Source organism: Stylophora pistillata, chromosome 2, assembly GCF_964205215.1.
Source record: "Stylophora pistillata chromosome 2, jaStyPist1.2, whole genome shotgun sequence".
NCBI lineage: Eukaryota > Metazoa > Cnidaria > Anthozoa > Scleractinia > Pocilloporidae > Stylophora > Stylophora pistillata.
In genome coordinates, this window is record NC_142520.1 from 6,303,200 (window position 1) to 6,320,628 (window position 17,429).

General features: G+C 37.4%; 1 protein-coding gene across 2 annotated transcripts; it reads right to left on the minus strand.

The window, feature by feature from the left end:
* Positions 1-259: 259 nt before the first annotated feature.
* On the minus strand, positions 260-16,912 carry LOC111318934 (adhesion G protein-coupled receptor D1-like). 2 transcript variants are annotated; one of them, XM_088748944.1, is made up of 19 exons: positions 16,433-16,912; positions 13,625-14,413; positions 13,081-13,463; positions 12,936-12,995; positions 12,207-12,396; positions 11,696-11,803; positions 5,615-5,702; positions 5,268-5,358; positions 5,136-5,185; positions 4,030-4,156; positions 3,840-3,943; positions 3,415-3,517; positions 3,148-3,298; positions 2,961-3,042; positions 2,605-2,671; positions 2,072-2,160; positions 1,727-1,847; positions 1,399-1,440; positions 260-1,286 (listed from the first exon to the last, which is right to left on the minus strand). In XM_088748944.1, exons 1-19 carry the CDS (start codon positions 16,494-16,496, stop codon positions 1,143-1,145), a joined length of 2,853 nt encoding a protein of 950 aa, XP_088605070.1. In that variant the 5' UTR covers positions 16,497-16,912; the 3' UTR covers positions 260-1,142. The 2 variants fall into 2 exon arrangements, with proteins under 2 accessions (XP_088605070.1, XP_088605071.1); XM_088748945.1 differs by lacking the exons at positions 13,081-13,463; positions 13,625-14,413; positions 16,433-16,912 and having other exon boundaries at positions 12,936-13,074.
* Between the last annotated feature and the right edge of the window lie 517 nt (positions 16,913-17,429).

Genomic DNA, 17,429 nt, shown 5'->3' on the forward strand with positions numbered 1-17,429 from the left:
AATAGCCACTTGTGGCCAAAATGACAAAACGGCCACTAGTGGTAAAAATGAAAATTAAGTACGAAAATCAGGAAACCTTAAAACAGACAATTATTTCAGTATTAACCTGACTAATTCTTTCAGGATTAACCTGATTAACCGAGCGGCCAAAAATGTCAAAATGGTCACTATACTTTGATGAAAAGTCAGAGGAGTTCTTCCAAGGGGACAGCGAAAGTTTGTTTTAATTCACTCGTTTTTAATCATTAAGTAATCCATCTATTCATGTCCTTATCCATTTATTCATTTACAAACTATAACTGTAAAACTCGACTTTAACTACTGCTGTTAAAAAATTCCAATATTTTTTGTGCTATTGCAGGTAACTTAGAGTTGCCTTGTGCACCCAAAATGTGGATCAAGATAACGTCATTATCAAATATTACTAAACAGGGGAGTAAAGGAAAGAAAGTGAAATGCAGATTAATCTTAAACAAGTGATGCCTGAATGTAAGACATGCATCCCTCGAGGGGGGTAATCATTAAAAGAAAAAAAAATCCATTGTTTCAAGGACAAACTGCTTTGAAATCGAAAATACAATGAGAGCTAACCTCTTTGTTAGTTACATACATTGGCTTGCAGCTAATACATACATTCCCTGATTACATACGATGATCCTATAATTACTAAACTTTTATATGTATATGAGTAAAGGAAAAAAAGCTCCATGGGACTAGCTCCTAGCTCGATAATTAAAAAAAGTATTTAACAGTTTTTAAGACTTGGAAGGCAGAACTATCAGAGGATCAGCTAGACTCCTTGCATCAAATATCAGATTTCTTACAGCCGACGACGTGATCGGAACCACTTAGCTTCACCGACAGGTCGAAACTCAACAATTTTTACATGTCAACTACCTTGGCCTGATTGATCGTTTTAAACTATCAACTCTCATTCTCGGTCTATTTAATCAAAGTATTTATGCTGCGTTTTTTTTTTTTAATTCAAACTCATTTTTAGACTGCTATTGAACTGCCCACACGTCTTCAACATCACTTGCATCAACCTTGGGCTTTTCCCTGGGGATTTTTCACTGTTTACAGTTGGAAAAACGCCATCACTTAATATCGGTAAAATTAAATTACCGAAGTACTATATAATGCTATTCTTTGAAGGACTGCATTTTGACTGCCCACACATTGCCGACACTACTTGGATTAACCTGTGAGGTCTTCTTCACAGAGTTTCCCTGATCTGCAGCAGAAGGACAAATGATGCTCATCTTTCTTTTTAAGCGCTCTCTAATCTGTAGATGTAAAGGCGACAAAATCTCAGTTGCTAACCGCGAAAGTCTTTCTTTATGTCTAAAAACTTCACAATTCGTTTTGTGTACATCTTCATTATTGTATTGAACTCACCTGGCTGTTTCGCACACAATGAAGTAGGAAAATCAGGATACCCTAAAACAGACAATTATTTCAGAATTAACCCTTTTACAATCCGAGGTGAGAGAGGTTCGATCGTTTGGTATTCCTTTCAGCAATCATAATAAATATGGCGAAATAATGAATTGATTAAAGGAAGTCACATATCTCGTGAGCCAATAAGAATGTTTCGTGTTGGGTAGATTAATTTTGAATAGTCAGTATCATCTGACCAAGGTTAAAGTGTGTGATCATGGTATTTAAGTTAGTGTTAAATGGATGACTAAAATTTCACTATTAACCACGTTTTTTAAAAGCTCACCTGAGTAGAGTTGAAGATTGTGAAAATGTAAGCGAAAGCTTTGTGTGATGGTAACAAAAGACCGAAGACCCACGTGACACCCAGCAGTGGAATCATTACCGCACATGTTTTAATGCCAAGTCTGAAGAACGACAAAAATATCAATAACAATAACCGTTTCTAAATCATAGTACCTCATCGTCCAAGAATATCTAGGTTGGAAAATAGGCAAGTACTGTGACGCTAGATGAGGCAACTATTTGTTCACATTACTCGAGAAGTCTGTGTAGCAACTATTTATTATGTACCCTCCCCCAAGTTTAGTTTATGACAACTATTAGATAGCTGTTAAATTTGAAAACTCACCGTATCTGCTGCATATGGTTGTCTCTCCCTGTTGGTTGGATTAATGTGCACATCTCCTTCACGACTCGGGCGATTATCAAAATGTTGAGCTGAAAGAAGCACGAAATCTAAGATATATCATCGAGGACAGAAAAATTTTATTCATCTTGATACGAGCGTTTGAAAAAGTATAAGTCTGAACCCTTTTTAAGAGATTAAATACCCAGTGGTAAGCTGGCCTGCTCGCTCTGGTGCCTCTATAATGAGGACTAGAGAACCCCGTGCTGCGTCAGAGTATTACTTTGCTAATATACAGGGCAAGAGGAATCAATTCACAAATCTTCATGATTAAACTCAACCGCAAAGGACCAGAAAACTTCCCTGTGAGTTTCATGGTGAATGGATTCATATGAAACATCCATTCCTTCGTACTGAGACGTCAGCACTAAGGAGGGTATCTTAAAAAAATACTGTGGAGTTTCAAAGACCGTAAACATTTTGTACGAGCAAGGGGTTGACAATACTGATGAGGTATCAATTTATCACAAACTCACAACTTCAATGAAAGCCACAAATGTCACGAAGATCCAGATCAGGTTGTTAGTCGAGGAAAGCCAGCAACTGGGAACGAGTATAAAAAAATGAATAGATGAAAATGAATTTGTGGCAAATAGCCCCCAGCTCCCCTCCCCAAACCCCCCTGCATCAAAACATCCTTAAAGTGTAACAAAAATCAAACAAAATAAAACAAGACAGATTCAAGCGAAAGGAAAATTATGGAGAGAAAGAATGGAAGAGGCCTTAACGCCTGCAATATTTCATGAAATTCAGATTATTTGAATAAAAAGAGGGAGATGGAAGAAAAAGAAAAGGAAGAAACTACAACTGCAGTAGTTAAAGTTTCGCATACTATTTTTCACTTGTAAAACTCTGAATTCCATCTTTTCCAGACGCTATGCTTAATGAAATGACCACCATGATTATTGGCAAACCTAAACAGAAGTGGAAGAAAGTCAGTGCAACTCAAGAAATCATGCGTTCAATTTGAGACGATTTAAAAGAATAAAAATAACTTGCAACAAGATAAATAAAAATACCCCATGATATGACGTGATACATGTGCATCTTGGTGTTGATGTTGTAAACTTTCACAAGAAGCAGGTAGAAATAAATTCCCTCAACCAACATCCAACAGAAGGCGGCCATCAGGAAATACTGCAGAAAAGCTGCTGCTGTGATACAAGAGGCCTGCAAGGAAGATAATAATTTTTCTCTGTTTTTCATGTTTTTCTTTTTTATTTCACAAAACATCTTTAAGCCCCTAAAAAGCAAATAAACCATAAATGGATGAAAATGTCACCTACCGTATTTTCTGTGGCGTTTATACCAGTGAGAAAGATTATTTGTCCAGTTCCGAGTGCCACAGAAAGACTTAAACGTATTTGCGACAGAGGCTGCCATATGTCTCTAGTGAAACAAGCAAGCAATGAAAAAACAAACAATCGAACAGAAAAAACAAAAACAAAAACAAAAAACTCATCATGACAGAAACAAAACAAGACAAGATAATCTTTGACAAGGTATTTTGTGTACTAGTTTCTCTTACTCGCTGTTGCTCGCCATTCAGCTTTTTATCGTACGTTAAACCGCTATAATTATAATTATTACTAGTATTTTTGTTTAATCTAATTTTTTATTTATCTTTTTTTTTAGACAAGTTGGTCTAACTTAAGCCCCAAAACCTTCAAGATTTTGTAGAGACTTAGCTCTTTATTCTTACAGCACTTACGTGAGGAAGGAATATAGAGTAATCGTCAAAAATAACCCGAGGATAGAAAGGCTTAATCCCACGTATGTGATAATTTGCAGAATGGTTTCGTCCTCCTCTGTGAGCTGTGAAGAGACATGAAGAGACATAGATATCTCGTTAATTAACCTAAACGAGCTGTATAACCAATGCTGAACATAGATTTCATTACCCCTGGGCTGCCATTGTAGTCAACTAAGACAGCAAAATGAGTCAGATGATCGCAGCTGCAAACTGTTTCTTCTGAGTTGCTTTCAGATGCAACTACATAGCATCCTCTCTCTGAAAATTCACCTGAACTGAAAATGACAATAATACTAATAATAACGATGATAGTGATCATTTTATCTCTAGTCGTATATATAAATCCTAGTCGACGCTGGGGCTTGCCACGGCTTATCGCCCATTCCCCAGCTATAGATTTGTTTTTATTCTGGGCATCGAAATGAATATACTGCCGCATAATAATGATAAAAATAACAGAAATAGCATTAATAATAATAATAAAATAAGAATAATATAATAATGATAATAATAATAATTGATTCATTTGATTTGCAATCAGTTGATTTCTCTGCGATAATTATAATGATAATGATAATAACAATAATAATGATAATGATAATGATAATAATAATAATAATAATAATAACAAAATACTGATGATATCATTAATAATAATATTAATAATAATAATGATGATAATGATGATAAGAACAAAAGTAATGATAATGATAAAATATAGAGATTAATCCGAATAACCATTGGGGTACCGGCAGTTTAATTTTCTGTCCTCCTTCCATGAGTTTATAACCTCCACACATCATCGAATACTTTCGATATTGACATCTGATGACATCTTTTCAGCTCCCTGTCTCTCATAAATTCGTCTTTAGATAAATCTTAAATAGAGTCGCTAAGCATTATTACAACCTAACTTAGGTGAAAAAAGAAAGCAAGCCAACAAGCAAAGATAACGAACAAGGAAAATGATGTAAATTAACAAATCAGTGAACATGTGATTATATTTCATAGAAGGACTCTATCAGCAATATTCATAAAAATAAGATTTAACAAATCATTGGCTTCAATTTTAGAGCAAACAGATTGACCTTGACAGTCGTTTTCAGAACGTGGGAAAGGTTCAAGGCTTTATCAAAATCGAGTGGGGAATCTTCGGACCTTCAAGAATAATAGTCATAAAATATTTTTTCAAGATTTGAGATTCAAGATCCAATTACTTTTGGAACTGGGTAAATGATACTTTCCAGCTGTTACCTTTCATTTAAGCTACTCCAGAACATACATTTCCTCTTTCCTTCATGGACCTAATTAAAGAATAGATGTTATCTCTTTGGAATAGTTAACACAACATAAAACAACTCATACTAAAATTGTTCTTGTTCCTACATTTAGGTTTCTGAACTTTAAGATGACATTCTCTTGCAATTTTTCTGGTCTTGGATCCATTGCCACAGCCATCATCCCAGAGTCCAAATACCTATAGAGAAAATAGAATTTAAGCATGAACCTGATTAATTTTGACCATAGTATTTCTTTCGGGAGCGTTTACAAAACAGTGTTACTTTAAAGATTCTTTATTAGACGCTGAAAAAGTCATCGACTTACAGGAATAATCATTCTTTCAATAGAATTTGAAAATTGATGACCTTGTTAGTTAAACGAATCGAGTTTCTTTTTTGTTTCTTTTTGTTGGAAGGCACATTTGGTTCAGAAACTTAGGGAAGTACCCTCACCTTGTGTTGCCTGTTGTGATTGTGAAGGGTTGATCTATAAATAGTACTTCATGAAGATCCTTGTGCAGTATCTCAGCAACCACTGATACTAAAAAGGAAAAAGGAAACAAAATTAGGCTAAGAAAATTATATCATGAACTCCATGGAAAACTCATAACAATAATAATGATTATGATAATAATTAAAATAACAATCTTTATTTAGCAATAATTTCCTTAAAATCCTTTACAATACAAAATTTAACAGCGTGAAAAACGATCCAAAATAACTCCCTTTCGGCTCACATCTACTCCTTTTTTTTTTTTTTTTTTTGTCAAAGCGTCTGGAAAACTATAAGTAACGGAGTGAATTCTGAACAGATTCAACATCTAATAATCTGATAAGTAAAAACATATCTAGAACTATACAGAGAAGAGAAAGGTGAATGGCAAATCTAGAACCCTATATACAAGGCTGCTAAAAATCATTGAACAGTGTCAATGGCTCCCTCGGCAGCTGCGATTTCAACGTAACAATTATTATAGTCATACGCAGCACGTCGCTTCACCCGCGATCCTCGAAGGCAAACTAAGGCCGACCGAAGGAGGGCAAATAGTGTCTTTGCTCGGATCCAGGAGATTATTTCGCGAGTATCGCTCCCCTTTCTTAGCGGCTGCCGGCTCGGCCAATCGGCTGTGGCATCTTTCTTATGCATTCCATCCCCATCCCTTCCGTAGTTGTAAATACGAGCGGCGTAAACGAGCCATGCTCAACATCCAACACTCTCCTTGAGTACAGCCGCTTCTTGTCGTTTTCATGGATGCGATTAATCTGCTGCGGTTCCTGGTCCTTGTAAGACTCGGCATTAGGGTGGCAAACCCTAACATCGAAGAATGCCGAGCTCTGGGGATCCCAGAAGCCACGCGCCCGAACGTCCAATCTTGCTTCTTGTGCTCTATTAGATCCTCTGCTGAGTTGTTCTTCAGTGATGTCTTGGAGAACTGGCTCGACCTCGACATCGGTACAGTCTATACTCAAAATGTCTGCCTCGAGGTCTCTCAACTCATTATGCCGTTGGATAAAAAAGCCCCCTCGTTTACAAATCATTGCGTGGTCTACTGTTATTAGAATGATAATAATAATAATAATAATAATAATAATAATAATAGTAATAGTAATAAGTAATCGTTTTGAGGATACTAAAGAAAAGAAATGGCAGGGAAAACAGATGACGGCTCATTGACAGTGAGTGCTTTTCCTGGATGACGGAATGGCGGGCGGCACCAACGCACACGATAGCCGGGATAATGGAGGTATACGAGCAGCTACTTCCAACTAAGCTGTACAACTCAAGGAAAACCAAGACCACCGATGATACCGATGTGAGATGCCGGATGTGTGGCTGGAAAGGCCCAGGAGTCTGTTGCCCATGTGTTGTCAGGGTATAGTGCTCTGGCACAAACAAAGTATTTGGCGAGACACAACAAACCACTGAAAATACTATTTTTTGAGTTGTTGAAAAACTACCAACTAATCGAGGTGATACCTCCTTGGTACTCTGCAACGCAGCCAAAGCCCTTATATGAGAGCGAACAAGCGACAGTGTATTGGGATGTTCCGGTTTATGCGGCTCACACAGAACTGCACGCGAACCTAGTAGACACGAAGATTGTGGACAAGGAAAATCAGATCGTCACCCTCTTAGAGATGAGTTTCCCCTGGGTGGAGAATAGAGAACAGGAAGAGAAGGAGAAAACTCTCAAGTACGCCCCATTACGTTGGGAGTTGAAGCAGCAATACCCGGGGTACAAGATCAACCAAGTGAACGTTATAATCGATGTTTTGGGGGGCTACACCAATGAGCTGTACAGTAGTGTTAGGGATTTGCTATGAGCAGAACGAAGTAGAGAATGCCTGAGAAGGATGCAGAAGTCCATGCTGAGTAGTAGCTTAAACATTGCGAGATCTTTCAAGGTCTTGAGGTGAACAGTATTAGAAATTCAAAATCGTTGAATCTTTTTAAAAATATTTAAAGACGTACTTATTTAAAGAAGCTTTTATTTCTTAAATATCGAATTACATTAGATATATGATATATATTTTTGTACTTAAACTACACTATTATACATTTAAGTATTGTTTCATGCTTAGCGTGCGTCTATCGAGTTATGGATGCACGCGGGGAGTTTGGAGAGCACGAGAGAAGCGTAAGAGTTGCTCGAAACGCAGCCGAGAGCAACTCTAGCTTCTTGAGTGATCTCAAAACTTCCTAAGTGCATCCTTAACTCGATAGACGCACTGCTAAAAGCATGAAACAATTCTTTTATAACATACGACAACAATTTGGGCACTGAAAGACGTTTTATTTTTTTGATTGATTACAAAGTTCTCACAATGCAGTATAAAGGCGTTCATTGGCTGGTTATAAACATACCACAATCACTTCAGCGACAGTTGAACGGAACGCTTCATCTAATTTCTAAAATTGTCAATGAAAAAGTCGTTTCTTACAAAGTGAGTGAATTTCTTTAAACAAAGTCAAACTCCTCGATGAAAATGTAACCAAACAAAGTCAAAGTGCCCACAAGGTTTGGTAAACAAGCTTGGTTGGTAAAAGTCAAAGACCAGAAGTAATGGGATTTGCATTTTTGGAAACGATGTTCGCATTGCCGTGTACAGTGCAATTATTGCCGAAGACGGACTCCGCGAAATTTGCATTCTTGTCGTGAGCCACCACCACACTGTTATTTTGACGGACAGTAGTACTGGTGAAAGAGGACTCGGTTGTGCCGTTGACAAGGCTGTTTGACAGGACCTCACTGCAACTGCGAAGCTTGGATGTGGATGGGTACGTGTTGTAATGAGCAAATCTTTGCTCATTTCTGTGACAGGAGATCGCCATGATGTGCCTGTTTGGAATTCCTGCATTAGACCACAAAGTTATGGCTGTCACCCCGACGCTGTGGTTGGTATTGAGCCTCGACAAGGATGCTGCTTCGCTAATGTTTCTCATTATGGAGTCGAGCGAGTTAACTCCGACTGAACGCGCTTCGTTCCAGATGTTCTCGTCAAAACTCCAGTTCTTTCCTGGATATTGGAAAAACGACTCGCTCTTCAGGTTTAATTTGGACATGTACAATTTCAAAGCCTTGTAGCCGTCATTCACGTCGTCTGTTTCGTACATTCGGGCCAACTTTTCGGTGCTTGAAATGTCGGCAATTCCACCAGGATGATTTTTGGTAGCTTCATCATGCGCCATCGTCGCGAAGTTGCGGCCGGTTGGCTCCACTTCAAACTTTAAGCTGATTGTTTTCAGGGTCTTCAGACCCTCTCGACCTCTTCTGCAAAAGAAGAGGAAGAAATGGAACCACACGTTACGGAGCAGAGAAAGTGGGCTGCTCAAGGCGAGAACTTGCGAGGATTTTCGCCACAGCAAATCTTCGTTTTCAATCGCCGGTTTGTGTTTTACGTTTTCTTTTCCCTGACGCTTCAAGCTGACAACTGTCACATTCCGCATTTCGTTTGGCCTTTTAAATCTTAGATCAGAAGTTAGCTTTAGGCCTTTGTTCAGTGGCACTGCATTCAAATATCTTTCAATGCCGTGACGAAAACCAAGGAAAGTAGATTTGCTGTACACATCTCCGGATTTATTTCTGTCCTCTGCGTAGAATCTGCGAAGGTTTGTATCTAGTTGGCCAGGCGACATTCGTTCTAGCAGTGTCTGTATTCTTTTCTCACTACACCAAGCTAAATTAAGGAAGGAAATAATGGTAATACCATTAAGTTTATAGATAATGCGTGACTGCTGTTTTTAAATAACCTTGTTTCATTGTAGATGTAAAATGTTGGCGTCTCCGATTGTTTTGTTGATTTTGTAATTAAATGGTTTTCGGTAGGTTTAACAAATGTAACAAAAAAAAACGTCGTCAAAAGAGACGTTTACGTTGAAAAGTTGCCAAAGACCAATTTGTAGTCTTCTTAGTTCTTGCTGAATGTCTTTCAGCTAAAATTTTCTCCAGCTCCTCTTCCGATAAATTCCGGAAACGGGCCTGTTGTGCTTCGTTTTCGTTGTGCTTGTTGCCTTGACTACTTACGGGAATGTCGAAAGGCAAAGAAAAGTTTGGTTAATTATCCATTTACCGATAACGCTTTCCGAAACCTTAACTTAAAGAACTCATACGACGGAAATTTTGCAGCCATTTTGAAACTGCATACGTCATTTTTATTGAGCACGGCCGTGCGTACATAAAGATTTTGATCCTGATGACGCAATAGGAATTAGATAGGACAAGCACGCGCTATGTTATAATTAACAATTATTCCACTCGCGCTTGTTGGATATGAGATGATAGATTGCCAACGAGGCGCGTAGCGCCGAGTTGGCTATAATCATCTCATATCCAACAAGCGCGAGTGGAATAATTGTTTTATTAAAAACGCCCCCAAGAAATTATTATTTTCTAAGAAGAACCCGGATTTTTTAGCTCCCTTTTGATTTTAAGCTGACGCGTACGCTTACCATATTTGTAGATTATGGTATATTGGCTCATATACCATAATGGCTAAGCCAATAAAAAGTCTTGAATTGCATTATGCAATGATCCAGTTTTTAATAATATAAGTTAATTTATAAAAAAATTTATAGTAATTACAATATACTCGCAACATTAGGAACTTTTAGGGTTTTGTTTATTTAGTTATTTATTTAACGACTTTCTTTTAACTATGTATAGAATTTGAAGTTGATTTATGTATTCGACAATTTAAGTAGTATATTTTCTGTAAATTTGTACACAAAGCTAGCTACGGTTTCGCTTCCTACAGCTTTAGTGTTTTTTTTTTTCTTTCTTTTTTTTTTTTAATCGGGCATCCAGATGTGTATAACTACCATAATAATAATAACAACAATAATGATAATAATGCTAATAATAATAATAATAATAATAATAATAATAATAATAATAATAATACTAACAATTATAATACTAATAACATTAACAAAAAAATGGAGCTCACAGACAGATACCCCGAGTACAAGATCATTCATTATTTAACAATTGGTTCATGCTTTAGCGTGCTCTTGCGAGCTATGGAGCACGCGGGAAGTTTGAAGAGCACAAAAGAAGCGTAAGAGTTGCCCGTGGTCGGAAAATTGTGTTTGTTTTGGGACTGGGGGGCCGAGTCTCTGTTTGTATACATTATTGTTGCAAAGTATATTATTTTTCCCCGCGCTAACAATGGCCGGTTGAGCGAAAAAAAATATTTCGGGCGAAGCGAATTATTCACCCTATCAGCGTGCAGTATCGGGATTTTGAGCACGCTTACTTATAATGAATTGGATTGCGCGGCTCTGCTAGCTATGTTTTAAAGTATAATAATAGATGTCGTTGGTGTTTGCTCAAGAGAAGTGGAGCAGCATATCAATTAAATGGTGGTAGCCTATAGGGAATCTATCTTCGGACAGATGCAGAAGGCCATCCTGACAAGTTCACTTCGTATTGCAAGAATATTTAAGCTGAGTCACTAGATATTACATATGAACAACGAAATTGATTCCATAGAACATTATTGAACATTAAGACATGAATTATTTTTACTCACTTATATTTCTAATGTATATATATAGATCCTAGTAGACTCTGTGGCTGGCCACGGCTTATCGCCCAGCGACAGCTATAGTTTTGTTTTTATCTGGGTTTCCAGATGTATATACTGCCGCATATGAATAATACTAACAGACTAAAGCTTATATAAGGCTAAGAGTGAATCTGTCCTCAATTTCTCCAGCGCTTCATTCATATTTTTTTAACTAAAATCTTAAAGCTTAAGATACAAAACGGCATTTCTATAAATATCTTACTTATTTACAATCAGGTGTGGATGAAATTGCCGGTTCCTTTCTTTATATGAACGGACAAAATTTAAACTGCTATTCACACTTAAGAATAATTTAAAATCAAAAGCAATTAGAATAGATTGTGTAAACCGACAAAAAAAACTGCTATATGTCAGTAGATGTATTTCAAAACTGCAAAAACTTGGAGAGGAAAAAAATGCATTGTATTAGCATATCGAAGATTTGAAACGTCAGTAAATACAAACCGTTGTTTGCAAAATTTGCAGAGGATAATTTCATGCTCGCTGGCAGTCCTTTTTTTCCAAGGTAGAAGTCGCCAGTATTTTGGCGGTAGGCTTTTTGTATAGCTAGCACTGACGGAGAAAAAGAAAACAAATGACGGAATTAAGAATAGCACATTTTTGAAGAAATGTCTTTCGCGTTAGTCTGAAAGTAACCGTAATCCTAAAATAATACTCATGCTTGTTTGACTGTTTTTTTCATATATTCTATCGGAAAGTACAATCCTTTACAGATCCCTTAGACATCGAAAATAAAAAGTTTAAATGCCTTTAATCATTTTAATCGCCGGAAAAAATAATCCACTATGAAAAATGTTTAGTCAATGGAATGAAAAGATGAATCTGAAATGACACTTATCAACAATTCATTACATCATCAAAGCGGATGGACCATTTTGTATATCAGCCAACTAGTCAATGGATTAACAAACAATTACATTATTACAAATCTGAATATATCATTGCCCTGACTTACCTAGTTTTTGGCTATCGATCTTCACTGAAGAATTCGTATCAGTCAAATGGTACTTGCCAAAATTAAGGGCAAATTCCTCCAGAGCGACTGCTGCATTGAAAATGGATTTTCTTGTCATTTCGATCTCTTCTTTGCGTTTTGAAATGGTTTGAATACTGGTGATGAAGTTTTCAAAAACCCTTATAGCCTCCTGTAACAGCATGAAATATTTTTTGTTAAAGTAAGATGCTAAACATTTGCACCCGTGCGAGTTAAACAAAAGATTTGAGTTTCTCATGAGTATTAGACCCGCGGACCCCCTTATTATAGTCGGATTTTCTTACAAAAGATTTTTACGAAACTTTTACCGGCGCAATATGTTAGGAAGGGCATATTTCTTCTATTCCTAGTAAGATTATAATAAAATAGATAAGGAAATGAATAAGGATGACCAACTGGTGTCCAAGAACTCGCCCAAGCAAGAAGTCGAAACATCCTCTTTAATGGTGATGAGGACGACGATGAGGATAATAATTCAGACCCGTTTGAACTCCTTAAAAAAAAAAAAAAGAAAAAGAAAAAAAGGAAGAAATAGAATGAGCTCGAGTTTTTGCGCCGCCATCATACAGATGTAGGAGCTACTTTGGACGTTTTTGAAGCTTAAGAACTAATTCATTGCATTTGTCATTCTGTCTAGTCATTTTTCATGTTATTTACAGTTATAAAAAAAAGAAATAAATAAACTCATACCATCATGGAACTGATTCCACTAATTTCTATTCCATCTAGTTCAGAGAAATATTTATTCACCTGAAGTAAGGAAAGAAAAAAACGTTGACGAATAGCAGACTACGTGAATTATAAATAAAAAAGTTAAGAGAAAGATATCACTTGCCAGATTCTTAATCGCTGCCAACGTCGATGACGGTGTCCTTAGCGATGGAGAGGTTGACGATGATGCTGCTGTCGTCATCATTACTAACAATAGTGATGATGATGGAGATGGCATTAATGACGACGAAACAACTGATGTTTCGGCTGCTGCTGCTACTGGTGATGACGCTGATGCTGACAACGATAATGATGATGATGATAATGATAATGCAGTTGCTGATGATGCTGCTTCTGATATTGCTGTTGCCAGCTTTGATAATAATAAATATTTTGATGCGGTTGATGAAGATGCTTCTGCTGCTGATGATGATTGTGATGATGGTGAGGGAAATGGTAATGGTGAGATTATTGATAGCGGTGATTGCGTCGATGATTGGCGCAGAGCTGAGAAATGAAGAAAATTCTCATTCTTAAAATAAAATTGACACTCAAAAACCCTAATTAAGTGTAACGAAGTTAGAGTATGGCAATTTAAAAGTATTATTCTATTTATAGAATCTTAAGCAACTCATGTATTTAGTACCTACTGAACTAATTGTACTCACTCCAAGCTTCTGTTCCTTGCCCTGCTGAAATTTTAGTTGCGCAAAGAAGAATTCCGGTAGACGCAACGACATTCGACGTGTATAAATTTGAAGTGCTGTAGATACTATTTGCATATCTGGTGCATGTGCAGCTATTTTCGTTTTGACAAGATTGATAGAGTATCGTACTGAGAGGCAGTGTGTCATAGGACGACATGAGACTTCCACAACATTCACCATTTCCAGAGCATACAAGCTTATCCTGAGAACTGATTGGCCAGGTTCTAGTCATGTGACATGCGGTAGCTTTGCACGTCTGTGCACAGTTATCAGCGGAACAGCGCATATTGCACACATCTCCAGTTTCGCAGATCTGTTTTGTACACCCGCCTCCGCTACATTCCATATTACATGTTTCGGCCTTGCAAGTTTGTTCACAATGCTGTCTACTACATCCCAGATGCATTTTGCATTCTTTCACCTTGCCTTCGCATTTCTGTATTTTACACCCGCCCCTACTACAATTCATTTCACATTTTGTAGCCTTGCAAGTCTGTTGACAATCCTTTCCGTTACATCCCAGATGCATTTTACATTCTTTTACTTGATCTTCGCAGTTTTGTCCTTTACACCCGCCTCCGCAACATGTCAGAACACATGTATCATCCTTGCAAGTTTGTTGTTCGCAATGCCTTTTGCTGCAATCCATACTACAAAAAAAATGACCATTGCTGCAATTCCGAGGATTTTTACGACACGCGCACGGTCTACACTTATCTGGATCGCAAGCGTCAGAGCCAAGCCCAAAACCTAAAGAAAAAAATTGTGATAGTGATAATACTGATAAAGATAGTTCCGACAATTACAAAGCGAACATAGCAGAAATCGCAAATTAATTCGTAGACAAGGTACTGATTTATACAAACACTAGCAGATTGTTAGCAACTTTTTTTAAAATATAACCAAAGTAAAGAGCGCTTTGATTGGTCAATTCAGCGTCCACCGTTTGCCCATAGGTGTACGCTGCTGACCTGAGCAAATGTAAAGACTAGTTATCCCAGCGCACTTGTTTCTTCTGGTCAGGTAAGATTTGTTAATTAAAAGAAAACTCTTTTGCAACAATGTATCAATGTTATGTTATAAAACAAATATTAAACGCCACAGTGTACACTATTGAGTTATGGATGCACTTGGGAGGTCTGCTTAGCACTCAAGAAGCTAGACATCGCTCTCGGCTTTCGCCTCTTGCGACCCTTACGCTTCTTTCGTGCTTAGCAACCTCCCGCGTGCATCCATAACTCAATAGTGTTCGCTGTGGTGTTTACCACAAGAGTTATTATCCTGTATTTTATTCGATATCGCATCTCTAATACCATTCTTCTATGGTTCTTGTTGCTGTTTGCAAGGATCAGCCTTAATCAATTACTTTAATTATGGGTCTAAGGGAAGGAGGGCGAGGGTTCTCCTTTTTTGGGCTAAACGGGGACATGTTGCTGGACAAGATATGTTTTTTTCGTCGTCGCTGTCCTGAACAGGGTGTACAATTTACTCGCCTCTGTCCTAAACAGGGTAAGAACCTGTCCTCAACACAGCATGGTATTACGAACCGAGAGACGTTAAGCAGCCATAATAAGGTCAATAATCATCATCAGATCATTTTCTAGACGAGGATGCAATTGTTGCCAGTATCCTTTAGTTTATAGTTTTTACTACTTATCATTACTATAATCAGCGCGCATTGAAAGAGAACGTGCCGCTAGGTCTAGTTTCCTTGTGTCGGATAATGTGATTAGTCACAAGAAAACAGGTCTTTTTGAAACATTATACATTTAATTGAAATAATAATTTCTCTTTAATTTGCAGTTACAAAAGTCACCTCTCTATAGATTTTGCTCATTAACTAAGAACTTGATACTTGAAGGCCTTTTGTTTAGTTTTAGTGTAGAGACGCAATCTCTCCGGGTTTTAGATATATCAAACATGATTTCTCTAGTAGATATCTAGAAATTATAACCTTTTGAGCGTCCACAGGAAATTGCGCCAAAATGCTAATTACTTGTACAACAAAAGTACTTTTATGTTTCTTTTGATAGCAAAGTAATCACGCTTAAGAAAGAGAACTTTTTTTGACAGTATAAGAACTAGATACCTTAATACAAACCACTACGGTAAAAACAAAGGATCAAATGAGCAGAACTAGTTCAGCATGTGCTTATAAAACTTTGTTGCATTTTTCAGCCGTCCTCTGCAAAACAAGCAACGTTTGATTTGCGTGGACGGTGAACAAAAAGCCCAACAGCAAATTATCTAAGCCCATTTGGAATCCAAGGCGTCTCACATACGTTGCGCTGAACTCAAAGCGTGGCGTCGCTAAAGATTCTTGAAGGCTCTTTTAAACGGTTTCAACACTTGACCAACATTCGTTTGAAAAAGTTGTGCGGCGGCCTTTAAAAAGGCCTTACAAAGGTCTTCGAAAGACTTACAAAGGAAAAGTTGAATCGATGTCCAATGAATGTTTAAGCCGATTAAGCCTGATGCAACACTGAGGGAAATCCGACTTAGTGCCTGATGATGATACTCGGTTAACTGGCGCCCTTAAATACATCCCCTATATGTTGGCTTTGCTTCCTGAAGAAAGCCTTTGTGGGTAAGCTGTCACAAAGCATAAAATAATTTAAAACCATTCTAATTTCTAGAGGTCTCTGTTTTCACCTTATTTCTTTTCGAAGACTAGTCGCCCGACAGCCATATATAACCTCGACTCCTCGGAATACAATTATGACATACGCTGAATGAATTCAACCCTTTAAAGATAACTTTAGTACTCACTCAACAGGGTTATCGACAACAGGAATATTCCCAACAACTGGGAGCAGCATCTCGTCGTCATCATTTGCTTCCGTTATGTGAATTGAGTTCCTGTCAGCTGAACCAAACGCAACCTTCAGTAACTGTAGATCGGTTCAAAATATCTTTTTCTAATATAAATGTAAGGCTTTTGAGAATTTTCTTTTCAGGAATATTTAAAGCTCAGTCACCTCCTGTTGTTTTGGGTGAGAAGCAGCGGTTTAACCAGTTCTGGCATATGATGCGGGAAGTTGACTGTTATGCAAATTACTGAGGTCAGGTCTCTCTACTGAAGTTTTGTCAAAATTAGCCTTTTAACTAAAATAAAAGAAACAAAAGCCATGAAATTGACATTTCCAGAAAATTTTTCATTCGAATTGTAATTGTGGTATGGGATTCGCAAAACATAACGAAAAACAGAACGTTCTTCAATAGTATAGCCTCAGGCTAAAGATATTAGTGGCGACAGGTTTTACTTAGTTTCCATGTCACATTTAATCACCGACAGTTGTCAGCTTTGTTTATCTAGCCCGTTGACATCCAATTAAAGATTTTTTTCGGAGCGCTGGCATCACAAAAATTGCCTTGAAGCAATTACATCTCCACTTGAAATAATTCTGTGGTAATAAGTACTTTTTTTTGTTCGTTTTTTCTATTGGTCGTCTCTAAGTGGTGCAGAGAGGTAGATCTAACTGGCGTATGCCACGCACTAGAGGGTGATATTGACAAAACGTGTGACGTTTTTCATTTCTTAAAATAATAAATGGGCATAATAGCTCACCAAGGCTTCATAAGTCGTTTGATTTTAAAAAACTGACAGACCTATTAATTTCTCTATTGGATATGAGTGTTCCTTGTTTTCATTGCTAATATATTAAAATAAGTATTTCAGTGGCACGGAGGCATATTTCATGTTAGACTATGGGGTTCATAGTCAATCAGAATGCGGTAAGGAACCAGTCATTATTTATCACCTGGG

Excerpts from the sequence above, each read along its gene's own strand:
- LOC111318934 (XM_088748944.1), bottom strand. The coding sequence starts at position 16,496 with ATGATGACGACGAGATGCTGCTCCCAGTTGTTGGGAATATTCCTGTTG. Across the intron at positions 11,804-12,206 it reads GATCGATAGCCAAAAACTAG|TGCTAGCTATACAAAAAGCC; the intron begins GTAAGTCAGGGC and ends TTTCTCCGTCAG. Across the intron at positions 5,186-5,267 it reads TAAAGTTCAGAAACCTAAAT|GTCCATGAAGGAAAGAGGAA; the intron begins GTAGGAACAAGA and ends TTCTTTAATTAG.